The following is a 22075-nucleotide window of genomic DNA, read 5'->3' on the forward strand; positions in this document are numbered from 1 at the left end:
GAATGTCTAATTTTTTGAAATATTGAATTAATTTAAAGGACTGACCTCCTAAAAGATTTTTTTTTTACATATAGACTTGAGGTTGAATCACTAATCATATGTTTAAGAAAAAAATATTATTTATTATTCATATCACAATACGTTAATAGGGATATACTCCTAATATGACAGCTAAGTGGATAATTAACCCATATCTAATAACACTAAAAATAATGCCATTTGAATCCAAAATAAAAGCAGAGAGATTCTTTTTTGGTCAAATTAAACATACATTTTCTTCATGTCAAGTTACATCTTAATTACTTGACAAATGCCATTTCGAAAAGGCGTAAGCAACTTAACTACGCTATATACGTAGCAAATTGATGGATAAACTCTATAATTCCACTACAGTACTAGTTACAAGCTTCAGTCAATTAAACATTCTCGTAAGAGTTAATTAAGTATCTCTCGAAAACAAATATCTGAATTCTCCAGATATTGTTGTGCCTATGATGATCATAACAAATGGCTTGCACTGTGGTATTTCAACATGCTAATTAAATGAAATACGATATTCCCAAGACATAAAAAAAAGCCACAATCTCTAATGTGCTAGGTACTTCAATTATTGGTCCTCCTTACATGTGAGTCTTTGTTTAATTAATATTATCACCCCACATGCAAGAGTGATCAAGTTGAATTTAAGCTCCAGATTGAAGTTTCATTCGCCTTAGAGAAAGATATGCCAAGAAACGGTAACCAAAAACCATGGCTATTAGAGCAGCTACCTCTGTTGCACCACTATCAATTCTCATTCCATTGATGACTGGTGAGATGTGTTCATATTGCACCTTGAGCAGAAGCTTGTAGGTGTGGTAGTTGAATGACATGTACCGGATCCAAGAAAAAAATATGGGGACTCTCTGCCAAATTTAGCATAACTTGTTAAATTCTTCTACTAAATGATTTCATGCAAAGGTTACTCATGTCAGCTATTGGACCATAAAATTAGTGACCAAAACAAATTGAATTTGACATTCAAAATTGTGTCAATTATAGGACAATTTTCTTTACTTCAAACTCTATTATACTAGTGAAAATATCTTGAATGCTTTAATGTTTCAGAAATATTAGCAGTACGTTTTCTAACAGACTCTTTTAAACGTACAATTTATTATTGACTAAATTTTATTAAAAATCACAAATTTTATAGATTTCTAAATTATTATTATAATTTTATAATTTTTAATCAATAATAAGGAATGTGTTAGAAAGTATGCTGCTAGTGCTCTTTGTAATCTTTTAATCCAAACAAAAACTGCTATGTTTGTTTACCTGCACAAAAAATCCTCCAGCCAGCATGAAGGTCATCACAGTTACTGAAGCCAAAGTTGTTGCTCTTTTCAAGTCCATAAGTGTGGCTCCAATAGCAAGTCCAAGTCCCTGCATCACAACCAGCCATGGTCAGAACTGGAGACTATAGTTAGTTACATTATCAATTATAGATTGTCCCTGTAGTCGGTAGACTTTTATAATAATTACTTCAGAAATTATATCTAAGGTATTTACTAATTGATAGTATAATTTTTTCTTTTACACTAATACTGTATGAAAATTAAACCCAAGTAAAATTAGGATGATATTTTTGTGTATTTAATTAGAATTTACTGACACATCCAACTCTAAATTATCATGTTTTGCAATAATCACTTTAAAAATGGTATTCATAGTGATTTTTAATTGGTTGATATTATAAAAAATTCACCACAATTAAACTTTATTTTTATATTATTTATAAAAATTAAAAACCAAATATTTTCTGAATTTGTTAAATTACATACCTGAGCAGCCACAATGCAGAGGAAAACAGTAAGAATGGTGAGGAAAAATGGTGCAACACTGAGTCTGAGACCGGCCATGAAATAAACAACAAGCAGAAAAAGCACTGGTAAAATGAGGTCTAGTGGAAGGTCACTTGTGGTTCTAGCCAGGAAGTATGCACTCAATCTGTACATATCTGCTGCTCTCTCCTTACTCAGCATGGCTCTCTCTTGAGGGAATGTGAATATTGCAGTGAAAACAGGAAAAAATCCCCAGAAAACCGCAATAAAGAATAGCAATCCTGCCTGCAATCCACAAAGATGAATATCTTACAATGTCTATGCTGTTAAAACATCTGATAAAGAGAAATGCTATAACCCATTCTATTATACATTCTATCCAATGTTATTATTGGCTAAAATTTCTATGGACTCAAAATAATTTAGTCCTCGCTCTATTTAAAATAAAATGTGTCTCATTTACAATTTTATAAATTTCAATTAATTATAAAGAATGAGTCTCATTTATAATTTCAAAGTTTCAATGAATTTCAATTAGTAATAATGAATGTGTTAGAAAAAATAGGTTACCAATATTTTAGATGTATATATTGGTCTTTCTTTCTTTCTTTTGCTTTGTATTTTTATGACTTAGTCAAAATTTTAAGACTAGCAAAAACAACTTGCCTGATCTTGCAGATCTTTTGGGTTCTTAGTATCTGATTGCCACCAGAGTAATCCTAAGATGACAGCAGTGGATAAAACTTGGGTGATTCTCAACCAGCTAAAATAGTCATGCCTCCGTTCTTTGATTCCTCTCCAAAATAGTATGGAATATTGCTCATCCCAACTTGCTCCCCATTGTCTCTTATGAGAACACACCTTAGTCTTCAGTGCTTCATCAATGGGTATAGGAACCATTAGTCTTTTCTTTTCTGTTTCTGCTACTCGAGTTTCGTATGCCTCCACCAGGTACTGTTAAAATTCATATTTAAAAATAAGATGGGAAACTTCTCCTCTCAAGATCCTTTATTAAAATTCAAGAGTAAATAACTTACTTAAGCTTTGTGTTGGAATTTCCTCCACAATTAAGATTGGTTCACATTCAAGTAAACATGTAAATTCAAATATATAAAAAATTGAAGAGCACATTTCAAGGCATGCATAGGAAGTTGTGAAGCACTTTTAAGGGTTTGGAATTGATTCCTTTGACCTTGAGACTTACACACTCCACTTAGAAAATTGAATATTAGAGTTACAAGAAGCTTTGTAAATGTAACTTATTTATTGGTATCCATCACTAACTCTTGAAAGAAGTCACACCCGTCTCTTATAAATAAGAAGACTTGTGAAGAGTTCAATCATCCCATCTCATCCCATCCAAAGAGAAATAATGTAAGAGTGAGAGTGAGAAAGAGAGTTCTTGTATTCTTGTTTGAGAGAAAGAGAGTTCTAGTTTCCACCACACTTGATCAGAGTTGAGAGAAATTATAAATCATCCTTGTTGGGTGAGATTGAGAGATATTCTCTTGTATTGAGAAAGTCATTGTAATCCTACTTTTAAATAGTGGAGATATTTATTGACTTGATCCCGTGATTTTTTTACTTTCACGTTGAAAGGGTTTTCCACGTTAAAAATTTTTGGTGACATTTTTCTACTCTCTATTTTTATTTTTCTGTTTTTGCCAAGGGCCTATTTTGAGTCCACAGAGTGAGGGAGATACTGCTGGTGTTTCCCAACACTTTTCTTATATCATGAAAACATACAAAACTATGGTATTTATAAAAGAGTAAATAGTCTGTGTGCAGTGTAAAAAGTTTTTATGTTATCATCTAATCACAAATTAACATGTATGGTAAACTTGACGTATTTTAACTTAATTATCTTAAAATTCGTAGTTATTGTGATTTCTGATTAGTTGACAATATAAACTTTCTACATTTACAATGCATAGAAATGAATTTTAAACAATATTACAACTGCTGGTTATGATTACCTCATGTACAACTGCTGGTGATGGCTTCCCATTTAGTGTTTCAGCTTCTGCATTTCCCATCTGCACTTTATCTTCCAACTCTGAAGGTAGGGAAACATCATTTATGTTTCCATTAGCAAGGTCTAGCAAAAACTCAGCTGGGTTCATGGAAATAAGGGGTGAACATCCTATAGACTGGAAGTAAGTCATTGCTTCTGATGCTTTTCCAAAGTAAAGCAAACTCCCTTTTCCAAGAAGGATCAATTTGTCAAATTTGTGAAAGAGTCTGCTTGATGGTTGGTGAATTGTTGTCACCACTGTTTTGCCAGCCTACCATTGCAATTAACAAGTTAGTGATAAAGGTTTCGTCATGGGAAAAATATCTTGCATGTTCATCACCAAAGCATAGAATTAAATGTGCATGTGAAAAGAAAAACTTAGATTGGAATAAAGTATATGCCTTGAGGTCCATAGAGATCCAAAAGATTTCGAATTGATTTGTCATGGATGTAATGTCATTTTCATGACCTTAGTTTGTTTACTTGTCGCACTACTTGATGATTAGCAATAGTGACTTTCATTTCCTTGCTTTCAACCATGTGAGGTATTAAGTGTGGTCTAAAATCTTAGTATATGATATTTAACAAATACCTCTGCTATGTCTTGTAGCATCTGAACAATCCTCAAGGCTGTTGTAGAATCCAAACCAGATGTTGGTTCATCAAGAAAAAGAAGAGAAGGGTTGATTATGATCTCATTGCCAATACAAACTCTCTTCCTCTCACCACCAGATACTCCGCGAACAAAGGAACCACCAATCATAGTGTCTTGGCACCTTTTCCATACATAAAATATAAACTATTAGCTGCCAAATTTAAGTATTAACAAGTGTAAAATGGTTATAATGCTCTACTCTTGAGTCCTTACCATGTCTTTTTCTATCAATGTGACTTTTGTGCTCATAATAATTTTGAGATTTCATTGTTAAGGATGGAATAGAACCATTTACCTCTCCAAGCCAAGCTCATAGATTACATCTAAAGCTCGTTTCTCCTTTTGCTCCTTTGTGTATGTCTTTGGTAATCTTAGTCTGGCTGCGTATGTCAATGTCTCTTTCACAGTTAGGTGAGGAAACAGAACATCATCTTGTGTCACGAATCCTATCCTGCCACATGCTTCACGTAAGTACAATATAATGGTGAAAATAGTAGCTCATTTTGCACATTCTCATAAACAAATATAAGTACATTTGAATAGAAAAAAATTGTCTGATATACAAAGTTGTGGTGATACATCTTAAAAATCATTTACTATCTTATTCTAAATAGAAGAACATTTTGATTCAATAAAAAAAATAACATTTTGATCAGTAACAAACTTGTAACCTTTGACTTGTTAAGAATTCTATCACTATGCTTTAATCTAGAGAAAATAGTAAAAACACTAACACCATAAAAGGTTTACCTAGCATAAACAAAGTTTTTTTTTATACTAACAGTGCATAAAAATTGATCTCTTTAAATACTCCATCCATTTTTTCACTTTGGAATATGTTTGTTCTAGATGCACTTTGTAAGGTGGTAGATTTTTATGTTTTACCTGCTCTTAAGAAACTTAGAATATGGTTGGTCATTGTATGTGATAGAACCACCACTTATAGGATGGCTTAACCTGCCTCCAAGAAGGTTTAAAAGAGTTGTCTTTCCACTTCCTGAGGGACCCATCAATGCCAGAACTTCCCCTGGATTTACAGAACCAGTGATCCCATTCAAGATATCCTTCTCCTCAGTTGTTGTCATGCCCTTGATCACTATCTTGTAGGTCACATCCGTGAACTGCACATTCCACGATAAGAAAAAAAAAAACTCATTATGTGTGATCCATCACTAACTCAAAAAAGAAAACATATCATCAGAAGTAAGCTCAATGCAGCAGAACATATATATTTTTTCTAAGAAATTAGTGTTTAACTACTCATACTCCATACCCTTCTTTCTCAGTAAAACCATGCAACAAAGCCTCAAGAGAATTGAGTACCAAGGTAGGTGTATTAGTATTATTAATTATTTATCTGGTTAACTGAAAAGAAGGGATAGTCTTGTACATTGATTTCACATGAAATGAAACTTTGTCCAAGACTGAACCTGATGATCGTGTTCTATTGGTTGCAATGATTGCCAAAGTAAGCTTCATCCATGCCTGCCCAAATACACAGGGCCACATCAAACTCATGCTCTATTATTGAATAGAAGATTAATCTGAAGTTTTGAACCCTGGCAGAGGTAGGTGCAGGCATGGAAAATGAAGAACTTAGTATTAAAATATGAAAAATGTACATTACCTTTAGATATATTGGTAGAGTAGGTTCTGTTTGAAACTTCGTCCTAGGTCCAGATTCAATATCCTCAGCTGCAACATACATAGTAAAAAACCCTCTTTATACAATTCAAGGTGGGAAAAAGAAGCTCCTACAATCAGAAGCCTATATAGTATATACCAAGCATGCAACTATATATTAGTTTCACTTGGCACAATTAATTGTGCACTAGATATTAATTAATAAAAAATGAACGTTCTTGATCTTGACTAAGTATGTGGTGGAGTTATACTAGAAGGGTAAATATCTTTAATATGATTTGCAAAAAAGTACTATGCATGGATGCTTCTCATGTCATTGACACTACATGATCCATTAAAAGGGTGCAGCATTTGCTGGTCATGAAAACTAAAGTGGGGTAGCATGGACCATGGTTATATGTGACTAGAACATTGAAATCAATAAGTGAAGGGTTTTTTCTTTTTTCTTTTTTCTTTTTGGCTCATATGATTGCAGAGGAGTATCCTTGGTTGGTCACAAAATTTTTATTCTCATCCGAGAAATCTGCTAGCCGTCATAAGTGAATTGTTTCCTCCCAACAAGAATTTCTCTAAACACATCAATTAGAATTTGAACTCTGGCTACAAGCTTAAGGGACCTGAACATGGTGCCACTCAGATCAACCACTTGTTCAGCAATAAGTGAAGTGTTATCCACATAGCAGTGAAAATAAAAAAAGTCAACCTGAATTTAATTGAGGGGCCCGAAGAATGAGGCAATTTCCTCTCCCAGAAAAAAAGGAAGAAAGGAAAAAAAACACAGAAAGAGACAGGTTCACTTGTATGTTGTGGACCCATAGGTACGACATAATTAAGAGCTAAATTGTCTTTCAAAGACATATTAGTCCAGAAAATGGATCATGTTTCCCGCATAATAGTACTCCGATCGAGAAAGAAAAAAAAAAGGCTTGAACATTGTTATAAATGAGGATGGAAACAAGGGAAAGAAACCAAAAAAAAAAATGAGAAGTCTCCTCAAAAGCCACCCACGAATCACATCAGAGAAATGGAAAAATGTGAGTATGCATGCATTACAAGATAATTAGTACAGTTGATTAAAACGACGTTAATATATATATATATATATATAGAGAGAGAGGTGATAAAATTAGTGTGTTTTTGTCCACAAAAGAATAAATAAGTGTGTTTAAGCGCGTAAAAAAACTATGCACGTATAAATAGGGACATGAATAATTGATATAAGGTGATAAATTATATTTACACTCTAATAATTTTTTTAGATTATGAATTTGACTAATCCAGCTGTTGAATCATTTTATTTTTTATTTTAATCATATATAACAAATTTCACATAATTTAGACATGACTTTATACTTTATTTAGTCATGGATATTTATTTATATTTCAAATAATATATTATCTGTTATAAAAAAAAGTAGTAAGATAAATTATTAATTATTTTTTTTATTTGTATGACAATTCATTATAAACTACATATATTATAGAAAAAATTTCAATTCAATTGTTGAATTGATTAATTTTGTACTTTAGAAAAAGTTATTAAGTGACATTAATGTAAAAATTTGACTCCGAGTATCAATTGATGCTTTGATATAATTATAAATTTTAATAAGTATCATATGTGTATATCTATGAATATATATAAAAGGAAAAAAATATTTTGGTGTATATATATTTATACTCATTTTATCGAACGAAAATGACACGTATATATGATTGGTCTAACGAAAATGACACTTATCTTTGAACAGCACCTGCACCACTTGTTGGTCGTTTTAGTCATGGGTAGTGTAGCGTGGATCCCACAAGAGTTACCTGTTTTTTGGATCGTTAATCACTGGGTTTGTAGTTAGAGGTGGCTGGTTGGATTGGACCCGACAAAGGCACTTGACACTTCCTTCACGTATTTGAATCAATGTGAATGCAAGTAGCCTAAGACTTTCGTGTTGGGTTTTTTGGGTTCTTTTTTGCATGTAAAGCAAAGGTCTAAATGAGAATATTTATTTTATCTCATTTATTTAAGGTGGAGAGGATTAGATTAGCGAGATAATGAGAGACTCATTTGAGAGGGAAAAACACTTACAAAATATTGAGAAAGGGGAGGAAAAATCATTGTGATTTTCGTATATCTACCGAAGAGTGTTTTTTAGATTACAACTGCAGATTCGTTTACCGTTGGATCGAATTGATTTTTGGAAAGTGGGTTATAAATATGTAATGCTTCAAATTGTTCAGTTGGATTGTCAAAAAGATATCTAGAGAGAGATAAGTATTTTGCATTCTCTGTTCTATATTTTAGGATTTCATTACCAATTGGGGGTCTGTTTTGATTTGGCCGTTTGTAGAACATTTTATTGCACTTATTGGAGACTCTCTTGTATCTTTATTGATTACAGTAGAGTTATTTCTTTGGTTTAGATGACTCGTGGTTTTTACCCTGCATTGAGGGATTTTCTACATTGAACAAAGGGTGCTCCTAGGTGCACCTAGCATTTTTGTTGGTGCACCCAACACTTAAAGAGAAAAGTCGAAAATGCTCTTCTTATATTTTAAAAAAACTTGTGCACCCAGCCATTCCGCTTCCTTCTTCATTTCCTTCTTCCGTGAGTACCTTCTTCCGCGAGCACTGTTCTTCTCCCTTCTTTCGCGCGAGCTGCTGCTGGTTCTTCTCCCTCGCGAGGCTGCTGTTGGTGCTCTCCCGCAAGCCATTTCTTCTTCCTCTATCTTCCTACGAGTGTCTCTTCTTCTTCAGCGAGCTCCATTCTTTCGTTCTTCATTGAGGTAAGGTTCCTTCTTCCATTGCTTCCATTGTTGATTGCTTAAGGTTATCCGCAGTAGAGACAACTTAGGAGGTAGATGATCCACAGTAGGGAAAAGTAGATCCGCATGCGTTTTTGGCCGCGTAGTTTCCTGCGGATCAAGTTGATCCGCGTGAAGGCTGCGGATCAACTTGATCCGCAGGCTTCACGTGGATCAACTTGATACGCAGGCTTGTTTTAAATTTTAAAAAATTTTGACTTATGTTTTAATTAATGAAAAATGGTTTTTAATAAGAGTTTAGGGTTAATTTTGAAGCTTTTAGCCTGGAGTATGATGTTTTATAATGGTTGTTTAAGATATTGTGGTTGGTGTGCATTCATATTTTGAAGGTTTCAGTGGTTTTTTACTTTATTTATATCATGTATGGTACTGAATATGCAATTGTAACTATTTATATCCTGTTTTGAAATTTGGTTTTGTGGCTTTTTGGTTTGTAGCTTTACTTTGAACACAAACTATTTATAACCTACTTATGTGTTTGAAGCCCTCAAATTTAGTCACTGATTAGAATCCCAAAAGGATGCTGAAAACAAATTAGAATTTCTCACAGAATCTACCCTCCTTGGCCCTTTGGTTTTGATACTCCATACTTATTAATATGAAGGCAATCAAGTTAGAGATAACATAAACATATATATAGGTACATGTGAGAAGCTTAGGAAAATATCATAGGTTAAATTTAATTTAGTTGGCTTAGAGTAGCGGAGAGCTCGTATTTTGTTTCTTGTATCCTTTTTTGCCAATGTTGTTTTCCCCAAACCCCCGATTCCACAAATGGCTACTACTCTATAGCCTTTGTTGGGGTCAACCAAACATAACTCCAAAATCCTAACATCATCTTGAACACCAATTATGTCATCTTCAATAACATGTGAGTAGGAGCTCAAAGATCTTTGCTTCCCATGCATAGAATTTGAGGCTTCTCCTTCCTCAGGCCTTATGTCATAAGTTTCCAAACTCCTTGTGAGGCTAGAAATCCTAGCTATGACATTATCAACATGAGATCCCACCTTGTGGGTTTCTATGAATTTGTTGATGTTTAAAGCATACCTTTTGATGAGGCTCAAAACACCAGTCAAATTTCTTCTTGAAGCTCCTCTGAGGGCATATGACTCAATGACATCATCAGAATCATAAGCAGCTTCTCCGATTTTTGAAATCCAATTCCTTAGGCTTTCATTACCATCTTGCTTTCTATCTGCAACTTGCAAGTAAGACCTCATCATCCTCAATTTAGTTTGCAGTTGCAACACTTTGTCTTCCACCCCATATAGGAACATTCCTTCTTGAATGAGCAAATCACCAAGACTTTGCACAATGAAGTTCACTATAGCCCGAGGCATCTTACAAGGTTGTCCTTCTTTCTCCCAAGCAAAAGCTTTTCCTGATTAATCACAACCCTTTTGTTAATTCTCAAGCTTATAACACTGCTAGTGGTATTTATTGAACAAACATTAAACATCTAAAGAAGTTCCAACATAACAGCAATAGTCCAAACCTAAACACAACACACCAAATTTCTCAAAACCAAACCAAATGAAATTTCGAAAACCATACACACATAAAGGGATTGGTTGGAATTTGTGTGTTTTAGTGATGGAATTTGTGGTTGACATTTGCAGATCATGGTTAAGACTAGAGGATTAGGTCATGCGTTAGGTAGGGTTGTTGCCAGAGGTCTGGGAGAGGGGATGGTGATGATTCTGACGGTGCTCCCCAATGTCGAAGGCCGACCGCATTGGCACGCACGCAACGAGTACCTGTCATTGTTGACGATGTTGTGTCTGCGGTACCTGTGGACTCACCTGCGGTACCAGAGGCAGAGACTACTGTAGCTGGCGATGATCCCATGGTAGATGCTGACGCACAAGACACCGGTCCAGAGACTGACGCATAGGATATTGGTGCACAAGATGCTGCAGATGAGCTTGAGGGATTTCCTGGTGGACCCAGGGACCTATCGGTGCTTACGGAGTATGTTGACCATGTTGCGGCCAGCGTATGGTCTGGACAGGCATTTATAATATTCAAGTCTATTAAGTATTCTTTTTTATTGAGTTTTTGGTTACTGATTGACGTTATTTGAACAAATTGTGTGTTCCTTTGTACTTCAATTCAGGAACGTCCTGAGTTGAAGTTATCCTCCCATGGGAGGAAGGTGCATAACTTGGGCAAGCCTGTTCCTGCAATTGAGGACATGGTTGCTGGGACAGAATTAAGTTCTTTGATCGCGTGTTCGATAGACACTGACTATTAGGGACTTATATCCTCCTTTGTCGAGAGGTGAGACCGGGAAACTTCTAGTTTCCATCTTCCTGTGGGGGAGGTTTCGATCATGCTGGACGATGTCGCGTCTCTTCTCCATCTGCCGATCGTTGGCACATTCCATGACTTCTAGTCTTTGTGCACCGACGAGGCGATGCTGCTGTTGGTTGAGTTACTAATGGTCTCAGCAGACGTGGCCATGGTCGAGACAGGCCAATGTGGTGGACCATACGTATGCCTACAGTGGCTGTGAGACGTATACCAGCATAGATGTCAGACGCAACACTGGACAGCTGCCGCTCGCGCTTATCTTCTACATCTTTTGGGTTGCACTCTTTTTGCTAATAAGAGTGAAACCCATGTTCATGTCGCACACTTACAGGCCCTACGTGACCTCATTCTTGCTGGGCGGTATGCATGGGGAGCTGCTGGCCTCGTCCATATGTACGATCAGCTTAATAATGCTAGTCTCAGCACCAGCCGACAGCTTGCTGGTTACATCACCTTGTTACAAGTAATTAACATGTATTTCATAATTTAATTACAACAATGTTTTAATGAGTGTATATTTAATTAACACATAATTTTCGTGTAAACCCTGTAGTATTGGATATACGAGCACTTTTCGTGAGTTGCGGAGTGCAATGCCGATTTAGACTACGACGAGGTGTCAGGACGTACATGTCGGTGGATTGCGACAAAGAAGACTGTGAAGAAGGTATCTACAACGACGTATAGGCAGCGTCTGGATCGTCTGAGGATCCCAGATGTCTGTTGGATGCCATATGCGGAGCACCGACCTATGCAGTACTTTCATCCAATTTCGTGCTTCTCGGGACAGCTCCGTTGGGGCCTGTTGTTGTCAGATACAGACCAGAGAGGGTTATGCGCTAGTTCAACTACGTCCAATGCATTCCTGCACACCCTATCCATTCATCGGTGTCATATGATGACATGGACGATACGTGGACGCACTACTCAGACCATCTGGCAGCAACAAGTGATCTATGTGTTGTGCCAGGTCAGTGTGCGCCTGACTACATAGACTGGTTCTTCACCATATCGCATCCATTCATGACTGCGCCACAGATGGATCCTCTTCCAGATGCATATGCAGCGTAGCCCATTCATATCCCTCATGAGGCAGCATCGATATCGACACATGTGGATCCTAATGCGGACGAGCCCGACATGTAGTGGTAAGTGTTACTATTTGGTTAGATGTATGTCATTTACTTCAATTATTTTAATCCTAATTTGTATAATTCTTTTGTTTTCTATTTAATAGGAGGCTTGCCATGCGATCATGGAGGCATTGGAGCAGCATCTAAATGCGCCAGGCACATCCACACATGAAGAGGTCATCGAAAAATGCCTCAGGATTGCCAGGGGTGTCACAGAAGACCACAATGTATATGTGAGGTCTCGACGTAGGCGACACTCGAATCAGCAATAGTTTATTCACACTTTAGATATCATTAGTTTTTAATGATTTATTTGACTTAACATTTTGTATATTTTAAGTTATTTTGATTAGTAATATTAGTGTTATTTTGTCAATTATGTTTAAATTACTTGATCCGAAATTTATATCAAATTCATTCGAAATTCATCGACATATTATGAATGGAAGTAAGTAAATTATAAATGTTAAACTAATATTACAAATATCATTTAAAATTAAGTTTCAATAAAGTTAAACTTTTCAAAAAAAATCAGTCTCCTGCGGATCAAGTTGATCCGTGGAAAACTTGAGGATCAAGTTGATCCATGTAAGACTCGCGGATCAACTTGATCCGCATTTGGTCCGTGTGTCTTGCACGGATTAAGTTGATCCGAGGGAGACTTTTGTGGATCAAGTTGATCCATGGGTCTTTTACGGATCAACTTGATCCGCACAACGAAACATTACAGGGGCATTTTTGGCATTTTTAAGTGATGTTGGGTGCACCAGCAATAACGTTGGGTGCACCTAGCAACACCCTTAAACAAATTGTGCCTCTTGTATGTGGTTTTTCTTAATTTCTATTTTGCGTTCTATATTTTATTGGTTCTCCTCACAGGTTCTTGCAAGTTTGGAGGAATTTATTTCCGTTGCCTATTACTCTGTTATTGAATTTGTTATTGCGTTCATCTGTTTTCCCCATCAGAGTGGTATTAGAGCTCTTTGGTTAAGGGATTGTTTTTCTACTTTCTTGAATGATGGAGGCACATATGAAGATGGTATCCTTAAGTTGAGCAAACTATCACTTTTGGAAGGGCAAGATGAAGGACTTGCTATTTGTGAAGAATATGCATCTTTCGGTCTTTGGCACACAGAAGCCAAATTCTATGTCTAATGAAGAGTGGGGTTTTGAACATGAATGTGTATGTGGTTTTATTAGACACTTTGTAGATGAACCCATTTATAATCTTATTTCTCATGAGACATATGTGGGAACTACGTGGCAAACTCTTGAGTCCTTGTATGCTTCTAAATCAAGGAGCAACAAATTGTACCTGTTGAAGAACTTTGTTGAAGTACAAGGACAAAACTTCATTTACTGAGCACTTGAGTGAATTCCAAGGATGTTGTGTTCAGTTGTCATCCGCAAGTATCAACTTTGATGATGATGTGTTGGGATTGTTCCTATTAATAACTTTACCTAATTCGTAAGAGACATTTTGTGTTTCCATGATTAGTGTTGCCCCCAATGGTATTGTTCCTTTGCAAATGACAAAGACTAGTACTCTTAATGAAGAGATGAGAAGGAAGGCGTAAGGTACTTCTTCTTAGTCAGAGGTGTTTGTTACTAAAAATAGGGGAAGAAGCCAAAAGAAGAAAATGAAGGGTGATAGAGACAAGAGTAGGAGCAAGTCTAGGTCTCAGTACAAGAATGTTGAGTGTCATTATTGTCACAAAATAGGGCATATCCAGAGGAATTGTTTTCTATGGAAGAAGGAAAGTAAAGACAAGAAGGATCATGATAATGATCGTGTGACTACTGCTACTAGTGATGATCTTGTTGTTCTCCATGACCCTGATTCGCTTAATCTTGTATCTGATGAGAGCATCTGGATAATTGATAATGGTGCTACGCTGCATGTTACAGCTAGGAAGGAGTTATTCACATCTTACACTCCAGGTGATTTTGGAGTCTTGAAGATAGGTAATGATGGTGTGTCCAAGGTGATTGGTGTTAGTGATGTTTGTTTGCAAACCAACACGGAAATGAAGTTGCTACTTAGAGGAGTGAAACATGCTCTAGATGTCCGCTTCAATTTGATCTCTGTGCAGGTACTTGATGATGTTGGTTATGATAACCACTTTGGTTCTGGAAAGTGGAAACTCACCAAGGGTAACTTGGTTGTGGCCAAGGGGGAGAAAATTTCAAAGTTGTATTGGATGAAAGATTTGGTTGCTAGAGACAGTGTGAATGCTATGGATATGGAGGCATCTTTGTGGCACCGAAGGCTTAGTCATATTAATGAGAAGGGGCTGAATTGTTTAGCCAAGAAGGATATGCTTTCAGGATTGAAGAATGCAGACTTAGAGAAATGTTCTCATTGCACGGTTGGTAAGCAAACCAGAGTATCATTCAAGAAGCATCATTCCTCCAGAAAATCTGAGTTGCTTGAATTGATACATTTAGATGTTTGTGGCCCTTTGAAGGTGAAATCCTTTAGTGGTGCACTTTATTTTGTTACCTTCATTAATGACTGCTCTAGGAAACTTTGGATATATGCTTTGAAGACAAAAAACCAAGTTCTTGAGAAGTTCAAGGAGTTTCATGTCTTAGTTGAGAAGCAGTTAGCCAAGAAACTGAAACGCATTTGTACTGATAATGGTGGTGAGTATTGTGGATCACTTGATGTCTACTGCAAGCAGCATGACATTGCTCATAAGAAAACTCCTTCTAAAACTCCTCAATTGAATGGTTTGACAAAGAGGTTGAATAGGACATTATTTGAGAGAGTGAGATGTATGCTCTCTGAAGCAAAGTTACCTAAGCACTTTTGGGGTGAGGCACTGTACACGATGGAGCATGTTATCAATCTTAGTCCTGCAGTTGCTTTGAATAGTGAGGTGCCGAACAAAATTTGGTTTGGCAAGAATGTGAAGTATGATCACTTAAGAGTTTTTGGCTGCAAGGCTTTTTGTGCATGTTCCAAAGGATGAGAGATCCAACTTGGATGCAAAGTCAAGGCAGTGTATCTTCATTGGTTATGATGAGAATGAATTTAGTTATAGGTTCTATGATCCTGTTGACAAGAAGCTTGCTAGAAGTCATGATGTGAAATTCATGGAAGACCAAACCATTGAAGAGATTGATAAGGTGAAGAAGTTTACACCCAAGGAAGACAATGGTGTGATTGATTTTGAACTAGTTCAACTGCCTATTCAGAATCTGAATATTGATGTTCAGAATGATGTTTGTATCCAACAACCTGGAGATGAGGTACATGTTCCTTCTGATGATGATGAAGAGGAGCATGACATGTCACAAGATAAAAATCTTGGTGATGCTACTGAACCACCTCAAGTTCAACCCAGGAGGTCCAACAGGGAGAGACAACCTTCTAGGAGGTATTAACGTGATCCTAACAGATGATGGAGAACCTGAGTGCTTTAGAGAGGCCGTGGAAAGTGAAGAAAAGAGAAAATGGCTGGATGAAATGAAGTTTGAAGCTTGTTGTGAGATTTCCAGTTTGGCGGTCACCTCCACATAGTTGTGAGGGAGGAGATTTGTTGGGTTTTTTGGGCTCCCTTCCTATGTGGAGTAAAGGCTCAAATGAGAAGATCAATTTTGTCTCACTTATTTAAGTGAAGAGGGGTCAGATTAGGGAGAGAAAGAGAGACTCATTTGAGAGGGAAAAATAGTTACAAAACATTGAGAGAGAAAGAAGAGGAAAAATCATTGTGATTTTTGCACGCTCACTAGAGAGTGTTTTTCATATTGCAACTGCGGATTCGTTAACCATTGGATCGGACTTATTTCTGGACAGTATGTTCTACACATGTGATACTTCAAATTGTTTGATTGGATTGTCAAAAAGATATTTGGAGGGAGAGATAAGTATTTCGCATTTTTTGCTATATATTTTGGGGTTTCATCTCCTTGTCTTTATTGTGCCAATTGGGGATCTGTGTTTGATTTGGTTGTTTGTAGTACGTCGTAGTGCACTTGTTGGAGACTCTCTTATATCTTTATTGATTATATTGGAGTTATTTCTTTAGTCTAGACTACTTATGATTTTTACCTTTGCATTGAGAGGTTTTCCACATTAAACAAATTATGTCTTTTGTATGTGATTTTTCTTAATATCTATTTTGCTTTCTATATTTTATTGGTGTTCCTCGCATGTTCTTGTAAGTTTGAAAGAATTTATTTTCGCTGCCTGTTACTTTGTTGTTGAATTTGTTATTGTGTTGACTTATTTTTTCCATCAGTTGGCATATTGCCATGAAATCAATGGAGATCTAGGTGAAGTTCTTAAGTTTAATTTGTTCAATTTCATATTTTTACCTTTTGTATATTTGCATTATTTAAATAGAGCTCTAACTCTTCATCTCCCTTTGGCCTTTACTATATCTTCTCCCTCTAACCCTTTTCAATATTTTCATTGTTAACAAATTTCACAAATTTTTTTTATCAAGACAAAGATCTAAATTCGTTCCCTTTTCTTAAATATTAAATAATTAGTATTATATTGATTATTATATATAAATATCTAAAAATCTTATATTTTATCATTTTATCTTTCATTTTTTTTTCAAAATTAAAAGAAATAAAATTATCTCGTCTCCCTGTAAAAAAAAATAATTCCAAATATAGCAGCTTATAGAAAAATGAATGACTTTTTCTATTTTTACTTTTTCACATGTACTTGAGTTTGTTTTTTGAGTTTGTTTTGCCCTTACTGAAAGGTCATTCTTATAAATGCATATGTTGTGTCATTATTATTAATCAGAAAAAGGAAATTTACCCAGATCTGTAAAGTAGTAAATCAGACAACAGAGCAAACCTCACCACGTATATTTTGTGGATACTATAGGGGCACGACACAAATCTAGACCAATGGTATATAGCATTTTCTCTTTAAATTGAATGACTGAAATTCAAATAATACTTCATTAACAAAGAAACATATCAAATTATTTTATTCAGATTGGTACAAAATGTTTACGTTTGTTTAGGAAAATTGCATTATTATAGTTAGTTTATATTAAAGAGAGAAATAAAGAGATAAGTAAATAATTAAGAGGAACAATACCATTATTTAAAAAGGAATGTTTTTGATTGTTTTAAAATTAAGAAGAGCGTAAAAAGAGTCAAACCAAATAATAAAAAAAGTTAATTTATGTCCATAGTTCATTAACCTGTATTCTTAATTAGTATGACAAAATCTTCCCCTTCCTAAAGTGTGCCTAACATTTAACTGTATACTTAATGCATACTTTCACAAACCCATACATGGAAAGCTATAAGATAATTTGTTGCTTTAATTTGCATGCATGTCGATCTGAATAATTCATTTTCCAAAACCTTTCTAAAATCAAGTTGTAGTTGTCGTTATTTATTCTTTAGATAAGTATTTCTTCAAAATAAATAAATAAATAAAAGATGAACAACTGATAATGTAAGTCCATTATTTTCACTTATCCAAGAGTCAAACATCATTGAATGATTGACGGTAGGATTAGTAAGGATCAATCTAGACAATAAAAGAGGTTTAATTCATTTGATTTGGTTGATTTAATATTTTTTGTATATATAAATCAAAGGAAAAATTTGTAGACACCAAATTCTATTCAATATATAGAAAGAAAGAAAAAAAGATAAAGAATAAGTATAATAGTAATAAATGATATGATAAGATAGAAATTAAGAGATAAGAAATATGGTAGAAAGTATATGCAGTTTAATAGGTATTTTTAGAATTGGAGTTTTAAGTTCAGTAATCTTCAAGGTTTTGATTAAACATCAAGGTGAATCTCCCACGCTAAAACTCTAAATCTAATTAGAAAAGAGCACTATAAAAGTTATTTCTAGCATTTGTTCATTAAAAAATAATTAATATAATCAAGTGTATGATATATAGAAGTGTCTTTTAAGTATCACTCTTATCCAAATTAAGTGTATGGTACGTAATTAAATTGTCATGTACTTACGGATATCATCATCACTGAAGGGCTTGGAGTCTGCAATTTCCTCAGGAGGCATAGTGAAGCCAGTGAAGGAGAAAGAGAGTCCCAAGCTAGCACTTGAGGCTCTGCTAAGTGCGGCACCACTACTCACATCATCGAGCTCCAGCTTCATTTGACTTATCTGAGCACTCCTAGACTTCCTTATGTGCGTGTTCTTCCCGCCGCGCCCCGGTGACGCCCCCGTCAGCCGCCGGCTCGACTTCCTGGAGATGGTCCCCCCGCCTTCAACCACCCCGTTCGCGGAGTGGTCGCTCGATGCTGGCGACTTCAGGGCCGCCACCATCGACTCCACTAGTTGGTCTGATTTTGTTCTCACTAGTGATGTATTTGCTTTCTCCATAGTCACCTACTGTTTGCCAAAGAGAGACGGGATGAAAATGTAATAAATTTGTTTTTACGTAGTTAATTTAGCCAAAACATCCTTAAATTTAGGATATAGATGACAAATTCGTTGGATTAGAGCATCCCTTATGCTCAATTGTTCATAAAATCTTTGTTTATAAGAAAATAGATGATAAATTCTACCAACCTTTTGAAATTTAAGAGTTTTAGTATTGTTATGAAGAATTTCTCTCTTCGTCTCTTTTTGTTGATATAGTGTGTTCATACTCATTTAAGTATATTAATTAAAAAAAAACTTATTAAAACCCTTAACTTATACCGGGTATTATAGCGACTCTCATATTAGATATATAGTAATTCAGTGATATAGCAGTTCATGAAAACTTATATGCTAATAGTGGAAAGGCAGATAATATACCAGAAGTATTGGGTATGTTTTTATTTTCAAAGAGAAGGATTAGGAGGGAAGGAGTGATACCATGTATATCAGTAATGTACTGCTAGAGTACGAGAAGTAATAATTTATGACAAGAAAAATGTATCGTTGAATATTTCATAGTGTATTTATAGACTAATCGTACGGGAAGATGTATCGTTGAATTGATCCATTTTTTTTTTCTTTTTATTTGTTAGAAAATGAACAGGGCAGAGAAGCAGAAGACAATACCTTCAGAATGCAAGAGTTGTTGCTTTTAGTGCTAGGGATGATCCGAAAATGGAATGGGAGACCAAGGCTCAACTCAGCAACAGCAATCGATAAATTAACACATCCAATCATGTGGAGCACTCGCCCTCTTATAAAGGGCAATTAAGAGCACCATGTGAAGTTACCAAAATACCCATGCACTCCATTGGAAATATCAACCTCCATTGGAGTATATATTTTACAATTTTCATCTTTTTAGATAAGAACTGAACTTGAGACATGTAGATATATATGATGGGACATCATGGACCTTCCATGCATGCGTAACGCCATGTTTGCCGTACACGCGTGTAGTAACCCTTTTTTCTAATTATTATCATTATTATTATTGATGCAATATTTCCTCAGATTTTGGAGGTTTCCATCAACTAGTTCGATGGAGGTTGAGTTGATGTCAAAGAGAATTCTTTTGGTATTAATGAAGGGGTTTAACCTTATGTGCAAAAGGAGTGGGGTACTGGCAACTCATGGCTCATGTGCCGTCTAATTAAGTAGTATAATGCGGACAGAACTCAGAAGCAATACAATACGTGATTCTATATTTCTTTTTGTTTGCATCAAGAATATTCCTAGATAGATAATCAAAAACTAATTTCTTTTGAGATGTAAAAATTATCGAATTAAATTTTGTTATTTATAATAAAATCTTCTTTATTTATATGATTAAAAATTAAACTCTTGACAATACATTTAAAGAATTTGATTATCTATTAATTATACTGAATTCTCTCGGATGTGATAAGAATAGAAATTGAAATAAATAATTCTTATTAACCTTAATAAAAAAAATAAGAATGTGATGTATTAAAAAGTTTATATCCATATAATATTTTACGTAAGATAGGTAATAAATAAATAGATGTTAATGTCATTTCAATTCCTGTTACAAAAGTTATTAATATTTTTGTGATTAAAAGATATTTTTCACTCGTAATTATTTTCAATAAAACTATCAATTTTATAACAAAATTAATCATGTCTGACAATACAAGAGAAACCATCAATAAGATAGTGAGTATTTCGGTATAAAAGAATTGTTCTGTCTGCTGCATTGGTTAGAGAGGGACCTGCAGCGTGCATTACTACTTGAGATCTTGCTTTCAACCGAGATTACCTGCACAACGGGGAACTAGGGTTTTTGGAGTTTTGCATACTACAAAGATATGATGTGTAGTACGTTTTCATTCTGAATTAAAGCATATCATCGATGCAGAGTATATCTACGTATATGTTTGAATAGTACTTTTGTCTTTTCTTTATGAGTAGTTATATATGAAAATTTCAACAATCAGACATTCCTTTCCTCATTTTTTACATCATATTTTTTTATTATACATACATCTGTTTCTTTTCTATTTCTTTCTAAGAATTCTAGCATATGAGTATACATGAATTATTTTATTTCTTTATTTTTCTTATTTTCTATGACATCACTTTTACGTATTACATTTTTTTCTTCTTATTTCTCACTTAGTGCATATAATGATATACTTAAGAAGTAAATACGTCAATACATCTATCGACGTTATATATAAATACTTGTGTGCGTTTATTTTTTGTTTTTACTAAACAAAATTACACAAAAACTATTAGCCTCGGATATAAGAAAAATAGTCACTAGTCAATACACCAATCAGAAAACCCATGTATGAATTTGTTTATTTATATAACAGTTTTTAAATTTTCACACAATTTTTCTTACACCTTTCTTTACCTTCAATATGAAATTTCTCATAAATCGAAGAAGAATGAAACAAATGAACTCTTGAATAACTCTCATAAAAGTGAGTGTAAAAACAAATATATAATTAACATAAAACAAACATTACCCAGGGTCTAATTTGGTTAATCGAATAGAATAAGTGAATTATTATAATTTTTTTATATGTATCTTCGATTTCTACCAGATTAAAAAAAACATAAAACAAACATTTTCCTTACGTTTTAGTATTAAGTACAAATTATCGTTACTGAAGCTGTTGAGTATTAATTAATTAATATGTCGTCCTGCTTCCCACCGTTTTCTCTCAGCATGTGAGATCAATTCAGTTGTACTGTGTGTTAGACGAAGTTTCTAGGAAGCTTCCTTCGAAGATATATATGATTGTCATTTACTCTGTCCAAATTATAAACTTGATTGTCGTTACCCTGTTGTACGTTGAAGAATTGCAGTACAAATCTCGAAGGGTTACCGCAAAACTCACACACACGTGTGTGTGATTTGAGATTTGTTAACTTACATATGTTGAAAGAGCAAGTTAGTAAGTTATATTTTGTATGTATTTGTTACAGATTTTACATTATTTAGAGATAAAATTAAAATAAAGTATATAAGTGATGAGGTAAGTGTTATCTTATAAATTGATTTTATATGATTGAGTTAAATACATAATTTATATTCTAAGAGGATATCATACTATATATCATAATAATTATATGGTGTTAGGTTATCATGTCTATTGAATTGCTATTTGTCTACCTAGATATATTTAGTCTTACAAATTTTGTTTGAGAAGTCTTATTTTTTTATTGAGGGAGGTGTGGAGATCTCACATAAATCAGTAATATAGATAAATAAGTGTATATAAGTTGAGATAACTCTCATCTTTGTAAGTCA

The 22075-nt window shown here is 34.6% G+C and overlaps 1 protein-coding gene across 4 annotated transcripts; it reads right to left on the bottom strand.

Annotated features, from left to right (window-relative positions):
* Nucleotides 1-226: 226 nt before the first annotated feature.
* LOC114393209 (ABC transporter G family member 22-like) lies at nucleotides 227-19545 on the bottom strand. 4 transcript variants are annotated; one of them, XM_028354474.1, is made up of 11 exons: nucleotides 19420-19545; nucleotides 18375-18756; nucleotides 6120-6187; nucleotides 5378-5613; nucleotides 4788-4943; nucleotides 4430-4613; nucleotides 3800-4108; nucleotides 2490-2777; nucleotides 1824-2108; nucleotides 1318-1425; nucleotides 227-905 (listed from the first exon to the last, which is right to left on the bottom strand). In XM_028354474.1, exons 1-11 carry the CDS (start codon nucleotides 19528-19530, stop codon nucleotides 684-686), a joined length of 2349 nt encoding a protein of 782 aa, XP_028210275.1. In that variant the 5' UTR covers nucleotides 19531-19545; the 3' UTR covers nucleotides 227-683. The 4 variants fall into 4 exon arrangements, with proteins under 4 accessions (XP_028210275.1, XP_028210282.1, XP_028210289.1 ...); XM_028354481.1 differs by having other exon boundaries at nucleotides 18375-18759; nucleotides 19420-19520; XM_028354488.1 differs by lacking the exons at nucleotides 18375-18756; nucleotides 19420-19545 and adding an exon at nucleotides 5923-5977.
* Between the last annotated feature and the right edge of the window lie 2530 nt (nucleotides 19546-22075).

Source organism: Glycine soja, chromosome 2 (genome assembly GCF_004193775.1).
Source record: "Glycine soja cultivar W05 chromosome 2, ASM419377v2, whole genome shotgun sequence".
Taxonomy (NCBI): domain Eukaryota; kingdom Viridiplantae; phylum Streptophyta; class Magnoliopsida; order Fabales; family Fabaceae; genus Glycine; species Glycine soja.